At 39.3% G+C, this 18,473-nt stretch overlaps 1 protein-coding gene across 2 annotated transcripts in view; it reads right to left on the bottom strand.

Annotated features, from left to right (window-relative positions):
* Positions 1-833: 833 nt before the first annotated feature.
* The window catches only part of LOC141273998 (neurturin-like), a 379,716-nt gene continuing 362,076 nt past the window's right edge, over positions 834-18,473 (bottom strand). For both annotated transcript variants that reach the window (XM_073686267.1, XM_073686266.1), the window contains one exon: positions 834-11,777. In XM_073686267.1, the coding sequence (XP_073542368.1) occupies positions 11,344-11,777 (434 nt within the window). In that variant the 3' untranslated portion in view covers positions 834-11,343. The remainder of the gene's footprint in view (positions 11,778-18,473) is intronic.

Genomic DNA, 18,473 nt, shown 5'->3' with positions numbered 1-18,473 from the left:
CGTTCTAATGGTATATTGTACTGACCGGTCATGAATAGGAATGTATGAGATTATACCTGCAACATTCTACTGTTATGTTGTAATTCATGTCTATGTTTTGCTGCTGCGATGCTGAAATTTCCCTTGGCATCAATAAAGTGTAATGTATATGTTGATGTACTGTATATTGCTTTGTTGCTACTATGTTATAAGTGAAGTAATTTTAAATTAAATTAATTTGTAGGACTGAATATTACTCCTGTGGTATATGACCATTGTAAAAATAACAAAGGGTAAGACATAGCCAAAGATTTGACAGTATGTTTATGTTACTTACAGAGACATTGGCATCTTCTGCTGAGTTTCAGCAGTCATTTTAGCAAAATTGGCAACGGAAAGGAGATCAATAACAGTTGTCATTTCTTTTTGTAAGTATAGAGGTTGTCCACTTTTTATTTAATTTAACCAAAGTTTGGGGACATCATGTTGTAAGTATTACATGTTCAGTGCCAATCTCCTCCTTTGTGAAGAGTTGTGTGCTTGTTAGTGCAGCCTTCCGCACAGACTTCCATTCTCAAAATTTGAGTTGATGAAGGAGCATGTGACCAAACCAGCCCATCTCGATAAATGGGAAAGCTGTTTTTTTTTTTTTAACTGAAGGGTGATGAACAGATCTGGTCACGTCACGTGCTCCTTCATCAACTCATCTATTTTTTTTATACGATTTCATCAGATTGCAAAAGTGTGTTCTGGACAGATCCTTAGGGTGTGTGCATACTGAGTTTTTGAGGATTTTTTTTTTCTGAAGCAAATCAACTCCAAAAATAGACTGTAAAATTGCCTAAAAAGTGGTAGACTTTTCCATTTTATTTCTATTGTAAAAGCATTTTGCTGTTCGCTTGTTCAGTGTTTTGAACATTTTTTCCGCTTCAGGTATTGTAAAACACATAATTAAAAAAATGATTATTAATATTATTTTTATAGCATCATTGATTCCATGGTGCTGTACATGAGAAGGGGTTACATACAAAACACAAGTAGTAATTACAATGAACAAACTAATAGTGACAGACAGGTACAGAGGCTTACGTTCCACAAAATAAAGTGCATGTCATTTTTTTAAGTGATCCCTGATGAAATCTACTCCAAAGTAGGCACTGTCGAATCAAAGGGCTGTAAAAAAATGATTCAGAAAAAAAACTGCTACAAGTTTTAGGCCACGTGCACACGTTGAATATTTGGAGAGTTTTTTACATCGATATTTGTAAGCCAAAACCAGGAGTGGGTGATAAATCCAGAAGTGGTGACGTGTTTCTATTATACTTTTCCTCTGATTTTTCCACTTGTTTTCTGGAGCAATTTCCACTTGAAAAACTCAATGTGCACATACTCCTGTGTACAGAAAGGTTAATGGAATTTGAGGTCTCATGCACAAAGCAGAGCCTTGTATACAATTCCTGGATTGAAGCTAACACAGTTCTTGTGGTGACAAACTAAGGCGCCATAGACATTTTGAATGCTGCAATATGGTGCACCTGTACGGTACCAGTTTCCTTTTAAAACTCTTGTGATAGCGTAAAAAAGCAAAGATTAACACTAGTTCCATGATGTGATAAAACCCATCACTTTAAAATGTTAAACAAAGGGTATGAACTATTTTTTTAATAGTAAATTATATTCCTTGAATCTATGCAATCCTTCTCATATTACACTTTATTTATTTAAATATTTAGCATTGGAACACCTTGTTGTACAAAATTAAATGGTACAAATAAAACTGTAAAAGAATAAAAGGGAATAAATACATTTTTACAAAGCAAAGAAAATTTAAAATAAAGTTTAAATAAGGAATGAAATAAAATAGACATATGCCTTCGTAGCTTCTGAAAACAAGATGTTATATATAAGTAATTGTAATGTTTACAGGACCTTGATACAATGACGTTTTTTTATTGTATCTCGACCTGTTTAGACATGTAGACAAATTTTATTTTACTGTTAAATACTTTATTAATATAATTTTTTAAGGGGTTTTCACATCTTATATAGTAACAGCATATTGCTAAGATATAAGTGGGTGTCCAACTTTTGGGACCACCATTTATCCTGATGAATGATTGGTCCAGAGTGATGCAACCTCATTATTGTTTTTGCCTGCACAACATCACTCCAGGTCAACCATCATGAAGGGTACTGAACTAGACCTCATTTAAGTAATGATAAAGTGATGGTATATGCTTGCAATATCCCATATCTTTATAATATGCATGAGATGATGGCCCAAACTGCACGCAGCTTTGTGCATGAGGTTAAAAGGCTATGTATACCGTCACAATGAATTCTTTTAATTTTTCATTTGTCTTCTAAATGCAAAGCTGAAGAGGACATGTCAGCAGGTCAAAAGTGGCCAGTTTATGCTTTTATTTTATTCCCACTGCTCTCCAGAGCATGGTGTTTTTTGCTTTTTTAAATTCTGCCATATGGTTCCAGAGACATAAGCCTTTTAATTCATTGCAAATTTTTATGGGTTTTACCAAGTTGAACAGTTTAAAGGATTCACCAAGAATGTAATAAAATGGCACCTGACACGTAATTCAACTGCAGCTCTTCCTAGTCACATTTAGGACAGCTGCATTCTGAAGAAACACAGTTTCTTCACAGCCAGAGATTTGCATCATAAACACACGTACTGGAGCAGGGCTGTGACATGAGAAGAAGTAATTGTTTTTGCTGATTTTTGGGGTTTTCCCACGAGCAAAGTACACTTTAATCAATAGGTCTTAAAAATAAGTTTAACAATTGGATGTGTTAAAAAAATGTTTCTGGGCTGAGATAATCATATACATGTGCCCCTGCTGTGTACTGTGTAATGGCTGTGTCTGACCGTGCAGGAACATAGTCTGATCATACCACAGCCAGGGCCAGGGAAGGATGCAAAAGAAAGTATACAGACATTACAGCATGGGATCACAGCTGCTGGTTTCTGTAAGGAAAAACATTTTTTCTGCCTGTTTAAAAACTTGTTTTACATCACAGAAAGAATCAGCTGTGATCCCGTGCTGTAATGTCTATATACACTTTTGCTTCCTCCCTTGTCCAGGAGATGTGCTATATCTGACCATGTTCCTGCATGGTCGGACACATCTATTACAATTACACAGAGGTACATTTATAAGATTATTTCGGAACAAGAACTTTTTTTTTAACACATCCAATTGTGGAACTTATTTTTATTCAAAGATGTATTAATTAAATTGTACTAGTTCGTGGGACAACCCCTTTAACTGCGCACACTGAGTGCTGACTGACTGATTTATTTCTCCTCATGTCACAGCCCTTCTCCAACAACTCAATTGGGTATGTGTGTTTCGGATCCTGCTCTCTTGATTGTTGAGACACAGGTTTATTCAGCTTATAACCCATCTTGACACTAGACAGTGATGGGCTTCAGTTTGAATTACATGAAGGGGCTATTTTATCACATTCTTCGAGAACCCCTTTAAAGACAAGTCACCAGATAATCCTGTGATCCCTGTCCCCTTGGTAAAGGCCTTACAAAATAGAATTTAAAAATAGCCCATATCTCTGAAACTGTATGGAGGAGTAAAAAAAAAGTACGCTCTTTTATACTTTTTAAACAACTTTCTAAATAGTCGTCATTAAAAAAAAATCTAAATGTTAAAATCTGTGAGAGCTCTTCCTCCTTGTTGTGATGGCTTGTTCTGCTCTTTTCCTCCCTTCTTTTCAGTGTTAGAGATAGCAGCAGAGAGGGGGTGGGCTTGTACACCGATCTCCACAAAAATGCTTGGCCTCAGATAGATCTATTTTTTATTCTTTTATTGTATCATCGCCACACAATAAAAGAAGAAAAAATAGATCTACCTGTGGCCAAGCATTTTTGTTTACCTGATCACAACATCACAGACATGAAATTATTGGTATTAAAAGGTAACTTCAAATCTCAGAGAGATAGAAAGGTTTGGGAATATAAATTGATGATGACCTTTGACACCTTCAGAGCAGGAATGAATGTGCCGCATGGATTTATGTCATTTTACATCAAATAAGGAGCCATCAAAAGGTATCAACCACTGAGGACTCTCAAATCTAGCCTTAAACAGTTCATTTTTAAATCCACTAGAGGGTGATCAGTACATGTGCTATAGAGACCTTAACGTCTAAATTTACAGGCAATCTCAAGTGAATGAAACCAAGAAAACTTAGCTTGCCATATATTTATCGAATATAGTTTAAACTCTCATTCCGATGATCGTCAATGACAATTGTGATACAGATAGATTGCTTTGCATATATTATATCCATTTCTCCATATAGTTTTTTCACTAATATGGTAGTAACATTAACTTCTCTGTCATCAGTGAAAAACAGATTTGAGGCCATTTAAAGATACACTATTTGCAGAGTACAAGTAATTTTCGATGTCATAGTTTGTTTATTGCATTTGAATAACGTCTATTTTTTCACTGAATATCTTGCAATGCATTATTACAAAACACATTTTAAGAAATGAGAAGTAAATATAAGATAGAAAGGGAATTGATTCTGTAGATTCATTGGAATTTTTTACAGAGCAATAAATACAGGCAAATATGTTCCATTAGAACGGCTTAAGCTTGCTGTGGTTGTCAGAACTTGCAGGTTTGCATGTTAGTTGATTATACTGAAGATCTTTCCATTCCAATATAAGGCTGCAATAACAGTGAAATCAGGAGCCTTATTAAAGAAGTGTACAGTGCGTGACAGATCTGAGATTTATATGGATACAATCCAGTAGTAGAATGTGTTACATAGTTTCAAACAAAAGTCTATATTTTAAAAGGGTTGTCCTGGACTTTTATATTGATAGCCTATCCTTAGGGTAGGTAATCAATATCTGATTGGTGGGGATGCAATGCAACATTCGGCACCACTGCTGATAATCTGTTCCCAGTGTGGGCGACGGACGGATGTGCTCATTTGTGGAGCTGCACAGCATAGCTCCATCAACTGTATAGTGGCCACAGGGTACTGCACATCTTCTCCCTATGAATTAGAATAGGCCATCAATATAAATGTCCCGGACAACCCTTTCAAATATTTAATAGGAACAAATATTATCTTTTGGGGAATTTGCTTCCAAAGCATTAATATGTATAATTTCTGGAATGCAGAATTTAGTTCTTTAAATTGAATAAAATATCCACAATCCACTGTATTTAATATCAAATATATAAAAATATAACTCAAGTGAATGAAATAACTTTGATATGTGATATTATACAATATTACACAGTTGATCAGGACTTACAATAAATATTTACAAGCGATCCTTTTCTGTCAATTAACTTCAATGAGAGTTGAGCTGCAGTACGAGAATGGCAAACAGCAATAGGATAGGTCATCAATATATAAGTCCTTGACAAAGCCTTGATCGAGCCCAGATGACATGGTCATACTTAGAAATATGACACAGAATAAGAAACAGAAGCAAAAGTATAGAACTTTTCTTCAAATGTTAACTCTGGAATTCAGTGCTGCAGCAGATACCAAGGAACTTCATGAAAATAGCTGCAAGAAAAAAAAGTAAGCAATATATCACTGGACTCATGGTCTTGAGCAGCAAGTGCAATAATGGAAAGCCAGGGGCATATCTGGGGGAGTGGGCAGGCATTTGCACCAGACATAGCCGGCAGAGGGGCGCGATCGGGCTGCCTGATGCGGCGGTCTGAGGTGTCTCCTGGGTTTCTGCATTTTCCCGCTCCCCAGAGTGGGATTCGGCTCTTCTCCAAGGTGGCTATCAATCTGACAGCTGGCTCAGAGAAGGAGTAACATGCTGGATCCCAGTAATCAATTGTATTCACGTCTTTCAGTATGAGTAGTGAGCAGGGAGAGGATGGAAGATGTGAGGAAACAGTATTGAGGGGTGTTGCGTGAGGAGACAGTATGGAGGGAAGAAAGTGTGAGGGTGCACAGTATTTAGACTGGGTAAGTTGGGATGGATCAGTATACAGAAAGGGCAGCATGGGGGAACAGTGTAAGTGCATATTATGGAGGTAACAGTATGCCGAGGAGAGGGAGTGTGAGGAGGGTGCACATTATAGAGACTGGGCCGTATAGGGGGAACATAATGTGAGGGGGCAGTGTGAAGAGGGGGCCCAGTACGGAAAGGAGAGGACAGTGTTGAGGCCATGTACCATAAAAGGGATAGAGTAGGGGTCATAATTTGTGCAAGGAGCACAAAGAGGGGCAATTATTCAGGGGGAAAAGCATAGGGCAGATATATTTATCCAGGAGCAATATAATCACAATGTTATTTTTAAGAGCACTATTTGGGATGCGCTGCAGAACACCGTAGAAGATGGAAATCAGCAGAGCCGAACTGTGGATGTGAAAAGTCATCACGCCGTCTGGACAAGACAGAAAAGAAAAGAAAGAGAACGACTCCAATCAGAGAGTATGTATGGTCTGTAGTTTGATGATGACTGATAACAACAACTCACAAATGTATGTGTGCAAATCGCACATTGCTGTGTATAGGAGGGGGCTCCAAACTGAATTCTTGCCTCAGGTGCTGGAAAACCTAGATCTGCATCTGGGAAAGCCATTGTGTGCAAGTGCTGCTGAGTCCTGGATCTTCATGACCTGCACCTACTCCTCCCACCTGACACTGTTTAGGAGCTGACTCCCTATGCAGCATAAACCTAGTAACAGATTACCTTTAACAAGACATGTCCGGAGAGCTGTCAAGAGAGCTTCTATAAGGGTTCGTTCAGATGAATGTAATTGGTCTGTGTAGTGTCTGTAAGCAAAATGAGTAGCATGCAGTCAGCACACTGACCAATGCAGGTAAATATGGTATTTCACACAAATGATTTTACGCACAAACCGATGATCTGAATGTAAAAAATCGCAGAATTCACAGCATTCACCAGACTCTTCCATTAAAAGTCAATGAGTGCTCAAAAGACGGATCACGTATGGGTTACCATCCAAATGTGTTTTTCACGGATCCATTACAATTATTAACAAAGGAAACTGTATATGGACTTTTATTATTTATTAAATTGTTCCTGTCAAATCTGGGCACCATCCAGATGTACAAAATGGACTTACGGATGGCATATGGATATAAAGAACGGACATACTGATTGCATATAGATGACAACACAAATGAAAACTTATCTTTTTTCTGGATGAAGAATGGTCAGTTTTGCATATTCTCATGTGAATAATCAAAATTTGTCCCATAATAATCCATAGTATTTCTAACTACGTATATATACCAATTAAGTCTGTGAATACCCTCTCTGGACAGAAAAGAAGATCTATGTTATAATAAAAACTTCCAAAGTTTATTGAAAAAATCAATAAAAATTAAAGTACCATATACATAAATGGACATGTCATATAGTACAAGGATACCTCAGGGGGCATTACATACCTGAATATATGTTAAATCTTCTAAATCTTCTAAATTAGGCTAAAAGTACATATCTACATATAGGTTATGAATGACAATACTTTTCCAGTGCATAAACATTTTCCCATTCCACCTATGATAACAATATTCCCCTATTGCATAGTAATAACACTAGCCATCACTACACATAACCCTTCTCTTTAGATTGCATCTAGAGAATGTTACCTGAGGAGTGTAAGGGTGAATGCCTCCATGAGGCTGATGGAAAGTAACAGGTATGTTATGTCCCGCTGCCCCGATGCACGTTTTGCCACGATTGCTTTTTCCTGGGGCCCCCCGGAAGAAGCAAATGTGGCGAAACTTTGGAAGTTTTTATTGTAATATCGATCTCTTCTTGTCTGTCAGGAGAGGGTGTTCACAGACTTAATTGGTATGTATATTCTCATCTGAACCCGGCCTTAATATAAAACGTAATCTCGAGTGAAACAGAGTAATAGCTTTATGATTATCAAGGAAACATGTTATTTGTTTAATAAGTATATATTAAGAAACAACTGTCCTTAAATACTCTTGCGTTTGCATAGTTATATATATATTTATATATATATATCTGGCTTAGTGAATGTAAAGTAAATACATTGAAAAAGAGATTTTCACCCAAAATGTAAAATTCGCCTTAGATTAGTAAGTTAGAGTCAAAGATAGAAAGATAGGACTTTATGATTGTGTTACTTAGCATTGGCATTCTAGCAAAATTGACAACAAGAAGGACAGCCATAATGATTGTCACTTTAGAAATAAAGAGGTTGCCCACTTTACATTTAATTTCACCAAATGTTTGGGGGCATCATGTTGTACGTATTACATGTGTGACAATCTCATCCTTCGTGAAGAGCTGTGCACGTGTTATTGCAGCTTTCTGCACAGAATCCTATTCTCAAGATGGGTGTTGATGTGTGAGCGGACTTGTCCATCACTGCAAAAGAGAAAACTGTCTTTTTTTAACTGGAGGAGGGCGATGAACAGATCTAGTCACATGCCCCTTCATTAACTGACTTTATATATTTAATTTTTTTTAGACCAGGATTGTTGAGCAGTCTGTAAGGAAGGCTACATAGGCAAGTGAGTGGTATTTCACAAAATGAGATAAGCTGAAAAATTTGTATATGTATAAGTGTCAAAAAATCATGCCCTTAAACTGTTTCTCAAATTAAGAGGACAACTCTTGTAAACGGAATCTAGCACCAGATTTTTGCTACCTCTTCTGAGAGCATATATATAAATCAATGGACAGCCCCTGAGGAAGTGTTTGCGAAATGCGCGTCGGGGTTGAGGGACGCGTGCATGCCCCACTCAGAGCTCTACTGTTACTACAGGTAACTTATTGCTATTTTATAGGTATCCATAGATAATAGATTGATAGAGTGCTGCACTTTACTTAATTTAGGTCCCGGTTTTTTGGCTGTACCAATTTCATATGATTTTGAGATATATTTAATCCTATACTGGGTACTGTTTGCACTTTCCACTTTATTCCATTTAGTCTGTGGATCTCATAGTAGTTATCACCTTATGTATTACATGATTAGTGAGTGATCTATATATGTCAATTATTGGATTGGTATCTTGTTCATTTATGCCACTTGAGCTATTATCTATAAATTTATGTATTTTTCCTATTAGACATGTATAGTTGAACTTTGACCTCTGGAGTCACAATTATTTATAGGGCATTGCTATAGGTTGTCCCTCACAACTGAGGTACCTTGCTTCTTGCATTTTAATATTGTTAATATTGTTATTTAGTAAACATAAATTTTAATAATAATTGTAGTGGTCATGGTTTTGATTACCCCACCATGCCTTTTGGTTTTGGGGTGATATTTTTTGATCTGGTGAATCTTATGAGCAGCATAAAGTAGGAAAAAAGACCCTGATTCCAATGATGTATCACTTTGTTTACTGTGTGCAGCAGCTGTGACACAATCCGTGTTTTAGATATAGCATGTAGTAGAGCTCAGAGAGTTAACCCCGCCCACACCCTGCTCTTTATAGACAGTGAGCTGCTTATCACAGAAGGGGGTGTGGCTGGACTAGGTCTCATGTGCTACTGTAGCTGTTGCAGCCTGAGCAGTGATAAGGTACTGGTGATAAAACATTCACTGTAAGTAAATAACAGTATACAGCTTGATAAGTGACACATCGCTGAATTCTGTGTTTTAACCCGAACCTCATGATGTCCTCAGATTACATAGAAAAAACCTGCTGACATATTTTCTTTATCTCTGAAACAGAAGGTAAACTGTAATTTTGTTAGCATGCTCTATCACAAAGTGATAGTTCTACCATTTGTCACAGTAAAGCTAATTAAATGTATTCTGGCACCAGGCTTTGCAACTTAGGCCACGGCCCCACTATAAGTATTTGGTCAGTATTCGGTCAGTAATTTTTCTCAGGAGTGGGAGCCAAAACCAGGTGAGGAACAATCAGAGAAAAGGTATAATAGAAACAAGCCACCAATTCTGCATTTATCACCCACTCCTGATTTTGGCTCCCACTCCTGAGAAAAAATACTGACTGAATACTGACCAAATACTGATAGTGGGGCCATCGCCTTAATTTGAGAGTAGCATAATGTAGAGATAGAGAGCCTGATTCCAGTAATGTGTCACTTACTGGGCTGCTTGCTATAGTTTTGACAGAAGCACTATTTTATTAGCAGGAGATTATCACTAGATAACTATCAAATCTGCTACCATGTAGTCCTCCGTAGTCATGAGCTCTGTATAACCCCGCCCCCACCACTGATTGTCAGCTTTCTGTGTACACTGTGCATAGGCAGAAAGCTGCCAATCAGTGGTCTGAGTGGGATTATACAGAGCTCAACATTCAGATAACTGCTAGACCTGCAGCAGATAAAACAGTGATTTTATCAAAACTGTAGCAAGCAGCTCAGTAAGAGACATTATGCAGCCCTTAGATGGGGAAGCAAAAACCTGGTGACAGATTCCCTTTAAAAAGTGGTAGCCAATATGACTTTACTTTTGGTTTTCAATTTAAGAAAAATAGCCACAACAACAAATGAGCAAATTCCTCTATCTCTGTAAGTAGATAAAATATAACAACCAAACTCAAGTTATTACTACCTAGCTAATTTTATAGTTTGGGTGGAAATTCTTAATTCATAACTCAGCATAAATAAAAATGAAAGGATCTCTATCTTGTGATATCACTACCAGATCCTGGACCATATTTAATACTCATAAATATTACCAATGCAGACATTACATTAACTCATATATTTAGGCGTTTACTGACATTTACAGGCAAAATGTACATGTATATAATTAAATAAAGCTAATAACCTGGTGCCTTCAGGCTACTTGTGATAGTAAGAAATGATATACACTTTTAAAGTCTTTCTCATAAGTTGCAGATGTAAAAGCTTGAATTTTGGCACATATGTTCTGTGACAGCTTCACTTGGTGTAAAGAGATCCCAACTCCAACTGGAGAAAAAGTGGATAGAAATTTACTGTACATAATTTATTTGGGGAAATTTATTTTTTAGTTAGAGGAAAAATGATAGGTCTTTTGGTAGTTAGGAGCAACACAAAACCTACATATATTTTACTCAGAGGGTACCAGCCAAGCCCACATGCAATACAAATATGACGCAAGCTTGGGTCCTACTCATATTCATTATCGTGTTTCTTTTCATTGTCATTGTTGCAGGTAACGTAAAACCACTAATTCCTCGGCTCCATTAAGTTATTTCAGACACTTACAGCCAACCATTGTCTTTAAAGGAATCATATCTCAATGTATACAATTCAATGAGGTAGAAATAAAAATTGCAATCTCCTGTCTCCATGGGACGAAGCCTTATGGTCTGGAGTGTGTATACTGTATGTTCTCTGTTTTTGCTTTCATCCTTGATGCTTGTCAAACACAGCCACAATCCTTGGCTGATACCTCTTTGATTGTGTGGTAATGATTTTTGGCGTCCAAGAAAGAAATATCATCATCGTATGTGAGAGGCCTGCAGCAAGGTTTGGCCCTTACTTTATCCTTTTTTATCTTCTTTTTGCCTCTGATGCTCTGTAGAGAGAGGTCATAGTTGCGTACAGCAGCTTCGCACGTACCACTGCAGTAGCGGAACAGAACTGTTTCATCGGATATGTATCCAAGACCAAGCTCGCTGACTCTCACTTCGAGCTCTTTTATGGTACAAGGCTGTTTGCGCACACGGGCTCTTTTCATTCTGGCAACATTTCTTGGGTCGTCCCCAGAGTGTATTGATTGGCTGTACCTCTCTACAAGAGTAGAAACAAGTTCTTGTATCTCGCCTTGAGTATAACTTTCGAAAAGGGCAGTGTCTAAAAACAAAAGACGAATATCAGATAATTCTGTTAGATAAAAACACAAAAAAGGTTATAATAATATATACTATTTGCTTACAACTGAATTATCACTTTAATTGTTTTCTGGTCTGAAATGAAAAGTCCGCGCACACTCTATGTGACTGCAAACTGACAGTGGACAATGTGCACTCTGTAACGATGTGTGACCACATGCATGCAATTTGTATTCTTGTAGTCACAAACTGACTAGAAGAGAGAATTGAGACAAACCAGATTAGATCACTCAGCACATGACAGCAAGTATACAAATCACGTACGTGCAGTCATGTGACCGCCCACCTGCAGAGGAGATACAGGGAAATAATGAAAGTGAGCACAAAGCACACTGTCGCGATTTGACAGTCTGCAGTCACATAGAGTGACTACAGAATTTTCATTTCAGATCCCTTTAATTTCACATTTTATTAGTACCTTTCATCTATCAAAGCCATACATGCCTTAGTAAATTGTAACCATTTTTGCTTTCATTTACCATTTTACACTGTGATAAACCATGTGTTCTTCAATGGCAATGTTTCACTATAGCCTTGAAAGTATCAGTGTGCTTTCATAATACCGCTGGAATACACAAAATATTATCGCAGCACTGTATATAGAGTTCTATTATTAGCCATATTCAGTATGTTTTATATTCTGTACCATAACTATAGAAAACTTAACTTGTTAAGTTGGGTTGTGTATGGTGGAGCCCCTTTATGAAAGAGATGGAAAGAATAGTGCACCATTTTAAATATTATAGGATGTAGTAACCTCTGGTGGTAGAGTGGTTCCCCACTCAGAGATGGTGAATGGATGCAGGCCTACAAAAATGACGGTTTCAATACTTACTCACAAGGAGGCAACAAGCTTGATGGTTACATAGTCTTACACGAGATAATGAGCTTTCTGGTGTCAACAATCTCATAAGAGGCAAACGAGTGACAGAGGTACACAATTGGTATAAACTATGCTGTGTTTACACTTGCCATATTAGTACATGTTTATGACAATATGCTAATACTTGCAGCGGATTGCTAGCAAATTATTGGGCAGCACCTCGATCACTCTGCAAGGAGTATGTCATTTTCTCTGTTTGACACACACACACAGTTGGTTACAACCCTTTTATGGTTAATTTTGTTGGCCACTCATATCCTGCACTGCATAACCTGTCACTTTGTAATGCATGAGCGTAACATAGTAACATAGTTTGTAAAGCCGAATAAAGACTTGCGTCCATCAAGTTCAACCTGTTAGTTCTGTAATTGCTAAAGTTGATCCAGAGGAGGGCAAAAACCCCAAATGATTTAGCCAATCTTCACCTGAGGAAAAATTCCCTCCCGACTCTGAAACCAGCAGTCAGAATAAATCCCTGTATCAACCTACTATTTTATTTTATTTTTAAGTATACGCTGAAATCTGCCTGGTATCTAGAAATGCATCCAGTCCCCGCTTGAACTGGTGTAGTGAATCCGACATTACCGTCTCCTCACTCAGTGAATTCCATATTCTCACTGCTCTTACCGTAAAGAACCCCTTCCTATGCTGGTGCTGAAACCTTTTCTCTTCCAGTCTTAGTGAGTGCCCTCTTGTTACCGTATTATCCCTCATTTTGAACAAATCCCGGGCAAGATCTCTATACTGTCCCCTAACATATTTGTACACATTTATTATGTCCCCCCTCAACCTTCTCTTTTCCAGGCTGAATAGTCCTAGTTTTGCCAACCTCTCTGGGTATTGCAGTCCCTCCATTCCCTTTATTAATTTTGTTGCCCTCCTTTGTACCTTTTCAAGCTCATTTATATCCTTTCTATATATTGGGGCCCATAACTGAGCACAGTATTCCAAGTGTGGTCTGACCAGTGCTTTGTACAGTGGAAGAACAATGTTCTCATCCTTTGCAGCTATACCTCTTCTGATACATCCCATTACCCTGTTTGCCCTTACAGCAGCGGCCTGACTTTGGGCACTCCAATTTAGTTTGCTATCACTCAAGATGCCCAAGTCCTTCTCCATCTCTGAATTCCCCAATGATTTCCCATTCAGTGAGTACTGGTGACTTCCATTTTTCCTTCCCATATGTATGACCTTACATTTATCCTCGTTAAACCTCATTGGCCATTTAATGCTCCACCTACCCAGCTTATCCAAATCCCTCTGTAGGTCTGCACTGTCCTCTTTTGTATTAATTGTTTTACATAACTTTGTGCCATCTGCAAATATTGATATTTTACTATTTATCCCGTTGACTATGTCGTTAATAAAGATATTAAATAACATTGGGCCTAGTACAGACCCCTGTGGTACCCCACTAGTGACGCTTACCCAATCTGAGTATATTCCATTTATAACCACCCTCTGCCTTCTATCCTTTAGCCAGTTAGCTACCCACTTGCAGACATTTTCCCCCAGCCCCATCATTCTCATTTTGTATACCAACCTATTATGTGGCACGCTATCGAACGCTTTTGAGAAGTCGAGATACAAGACATCCACTGGTTCCCCCTGATCTAATCGAGAGCTAACCTCCTCGTAGAAGTCAATCAGGTTTGTTTGGCTGGAGCGATTCCTCATGAATCCATGTTGGTTCGGGATTAAAAGATTATTAGCATCAAGATGCTCCGTAATCGCCTCTTTAATGAAGCTTTCAAAAATTTTGCCCACAACGGACGTCAGACTCACCGGCCGATAGTTTCCGGCGTCACTTTTCGCTCCCTTTTTGAATATTGGCACTACATTCGCCTGTCGCCAATCAAGTGGTACAGACCCAGTCTCAACAGAGTCCTTAAATATAAGATATAACGGTCTGTCTATCACATTACTTAGTTCCCTTAGTACCCGTGGGTGTATGCCATCAGGTCCAGGTGATTTGTTTATTTTAATGTTACTGAGGCGTTTCTGTACCCCAGCTTGGGTTAGATTAGTCATACTTAGTGGAGGATTAAGCTTGTCACTTCTCATTTCTCCTGTTAGTTCTATTTCCTTTGTGAAAGTTGTCGAAAAAAAAATATTTAATAGATTAGCTTTATCCTCATCTTTCTCTATGATTTTGCCTTCCTCACTTTTTATCGGTCTAATATTATCCGATTTAATCCTTTTACTATTTATATACGTAAAGAACAGTTTGGGATTTGATCTACTTTCCCTAGCAATACGTTTCTCTGTTTCCTCCTTCGCTATTTTTATTTGTTTTTTACAGGTTCTCGTTTTTTCCTTGTAACACATTAGTGCCTCCTTACTGTTTTCCTGTTTTAATCTCTTGAATGCCTCTTTTTTGCTATTTAACGCCCCTTTTACGTTCTTGTTCAACCATATTGGTTTCCTCTTATTTCTGGCCCTTTTATTCCCATACGGTATATACCTCTCGCACTGAGTATTCAGAATTCTTTTGAAGGTTTCCCATTTACTATTCGTATTCCTTTGATTAAGTACTTTGTCCCAGTCAATAAGTTGAAGGTTTTCTATCAGCTGATCAAACTTCGCCCTCCTAAAGTTTAATGTTTTTGTTGTTCCCTTATTGATAACCCTACTGAAGGGCATTTTGAAGTCGATAATATTATGATCGCTATTACCTAGGTGCCCCCCTATCTGTACCTCAGTTATTCTATCATATCAGGCCTATTAGTCAATATTAAGTCCAACACGGCCTTCCCTCTCGTTGGTTCCTGCACTAGTTGGGAGAGATAATTATCCTTAATATTTGTCAAGAACCTTTTTCCTTTCTGAGATCTACAGGTTTCTGTTTCACAGTCAATATCCGGGTAGTTGAAATCCCCCATTACAATCACTTCATTATGTTTTGCAACTTTGTCTATTTGTCCTAATAGCAGATTCTCATTCTCCTCTGTTATATTTGGTGGCTTATAGCAGACCCCCAGTAATATTTTATTATTATTTTTTGCCCCCTCTATCTCTACCCACATGGACTCGACCCCCTCTTCTCCCTCTCCTATATCTTCCCTTAGTCTGGGTTTTAGACATGACTTTACATATAAGCAGACTCCTCCGCCTTTCCCCTGTTTCCGGTCCCTTCTAAATAAACTATAATCTAATAAATTTACCGCCCAGTCGTAGCTATCGTCTAGCCAAGTCTCTGTTATACCTACGATGTCATACCTCTCCTCCGATATAAGCGCCCGCAGCTCATCCGCCTTATTGGTCAGGCTTCTTGCGTTGGTCAGCATGCAAGATAAAACTTTGGGGTTATTTAGCATCCTATTCTTCTCTAACGATCTAACTGTACTATCCCCACCCCCCTCTCCACCCTCATTATATTCACTTCTCCCCTTCCCCCTTGCTTGCCTCACATCCCACCTATTTCCTTGGTCCCCCCCCCCCCCCCCCCCCGTCTCTAGTTTAAAAACTCCTCTAGTGTTTTTGCAGATTCTTGTTTGAGGAATGTGCGGATCCGGGAGATTTTTATTACTTGGAGTCAGCATATTCCTCACCCTGATCCTCCTTCCTCCCACATGCCCTGTGCCCAGAGATAACTCATCCCACACTTGGACACTCCGAAGAGCTGTTCTGTTCATCTGTCCATTTATAGATTCTGGCCTCTGGCTTCAAGTGGGGAAACAGAAGATCGCATGTAGCGATGCCCAAATATTTGAGCAGCCATGGTCACCCAAAGGTCACGGTGGGAAAATGAAATTACTGTCGCAAGAGGTGGATGATGCTGAGACATAATGGACAGAAAGTCAGGAGGAGGACCAGGGTGCGGAAGTGTAAGATGAGGTGGTAGATGATGAAGTTGATGGGTCGAATGCCCAGGGTCCAGAAACAGTGTCTGCGGGTGACACCACTGCCTCTTCCCCTGTTGTACGTGCACACCAAGCCTCCGTCCATGATGCACGCAAAGATGCCTCCCATCCTGCACCTGTCGTTGCACACTTGCAACCATCACCGTCAGCAACCACGTTCATCTCCTTGTCCCAGCGCAGCGTTCAGTTGTCCCTACCCCAGCCCTTGAAGTGCAAGCACAAATATGCAGCCACCCACCCACAGGCCACAATACTAAACTACCACATTTTTCGACTGCTTGCACTAGAAATTTTGCCTTTTAGGTTCATGAAGGTGGAAGCTTTCCACAACTTCATGGCAGCGGCTGGCCCTCGGTACTCGGTCTCTAGCCATCACTATTTCTCCTGGTGTTGTCCCCGCCTTATACAAGCATGGGCCCCAGAACATTACCCGTACCCTCACCAGCACAGTTACTGGGAAGGACCGCCTAACCACAGGCACGTGGACAAGTGCTTGTGACCAGGATCGGTACATCTCACTGACGCATCACTGGGTTAATATTGTGGAACCCGGGACCCAGTTGGACCCTGGGATGGAACATGTCTTCCCGACGCATAGGATTGTGGGCCTTGGGTCAATCAAGCTTCAACACAATGTTTACAAGGTAGACAGCAACAGTGGTCGGTCTCCTAGACAAAGAGCAAATTATTCATGATGATAGAGGCCACAATCTCCTTAGCTTGCTGCTGGTACTTTTCTGTGGGAATGAGCTTGTCTTCAACCAGCCTGGAATATTTCCAGTGAATTATGCCAAGTCATGGTTTGGTATTAGCACCCAGTACCAGAAGTGAAACCATCCACAATTTCCTTCTCAGAAATTTTATTTCGCAGTCTGAGTGGCTGCCCAAACATTAGTTTCTCATCAAGGAGCTGAAGATACTGAGTGGCAGTAGGTGCAAGTTTCTCCAGCATGTTAGATATCAGAAGGAGAACAGAGAGGGCAGCACAGTCGCTCAGGGGTTACCACTGGAGCCTTGCAGTGCTGGGGTCCTGGATTCAAATCTCACCAAGGACAACATCTCCAAGGAGTTTGTATGTTCTCCCCATGTTTGCGTGGGTTTCCTCCTCAGTAAAAAAAAACAGCCATAGAGTGTCTGGGAACCTTCACACAGACTTTTTTTTAGCCAGGGCTGCTTCTCGTGAGATTTGTATTTCACCACAGCCATATTCTTTAGGGAAAACCGTATCTACTCCGGCTGTCATTTCTCTGCCATCAGGCTCTGGCCATTGTCACACATGACCATGCCTGGCTGTATGTTCAGCGGTGAGAGCCACAGATCTGCCTGCTGTGTTACAGCTTTCAACAAGTTTGCAGCGGTGTGCGATTTTTCACCTAAGCATAAGCATATTATCTTCAGCACAGCCTATTGCCGATTGGTCGAGGCAGTGCTGCAGTGCTTCCAACTGATGTGGTCATTTCGGAGATGGAGGCCGAAGAGGAGGAGGAAGTGCAGGAGCTGTACAATGTGATTATATTGGCGAGTCTGGTTTTTATACTAAAGATCCTGCTGTGTTTTTATATTTTATAAAAAAAAATGTACGTCTCTTCAAATGTGTATTGGAGTGCGTCCTAATTTTTGGCAGCCCTTGAAATTACTGCATATACGCAACAGTAGACCCACTCTTTAATAATGGGAAGGACAATTCAAATAGATTTGTATATTCTAGAATATTACCTGTCTTATCTGAAATTCATTTACGGGTGAGGTATTGCAGTATGGATGGCGTTACACCAATCCATCCAGGTATTATTGCCTTATACTGAGTGCTACTGGTGCTGCCAAAAAAGAAAAATCTATTCTATTCCCTATCGATACCACTGTTAGATGCATTTACAATAGGGACAGGTGCTGCTAGGTGGTATCATCAGCT

The sequence above is a fragment of the Phyllobates terribilis genome, unplaced genomic scaffold (genome assembly GCF_046119375.1).
Source record: "Phyllobates terribilis strain yellow unplaced genomic scaffold, ASM4611937v1 Scaffold_1__5_contigs__length_1240528914, whole genome shotgun sequence".
Lineage (NCBI taxonomy): Eukaryota > Metazoa > Chordata > Amphibia > Anura > Dendrobatidae > Phyllobates > Phyllobates terribilis.
This window is presented reverse-complemented; position numbering and strand designations above follow the sequence as displayed.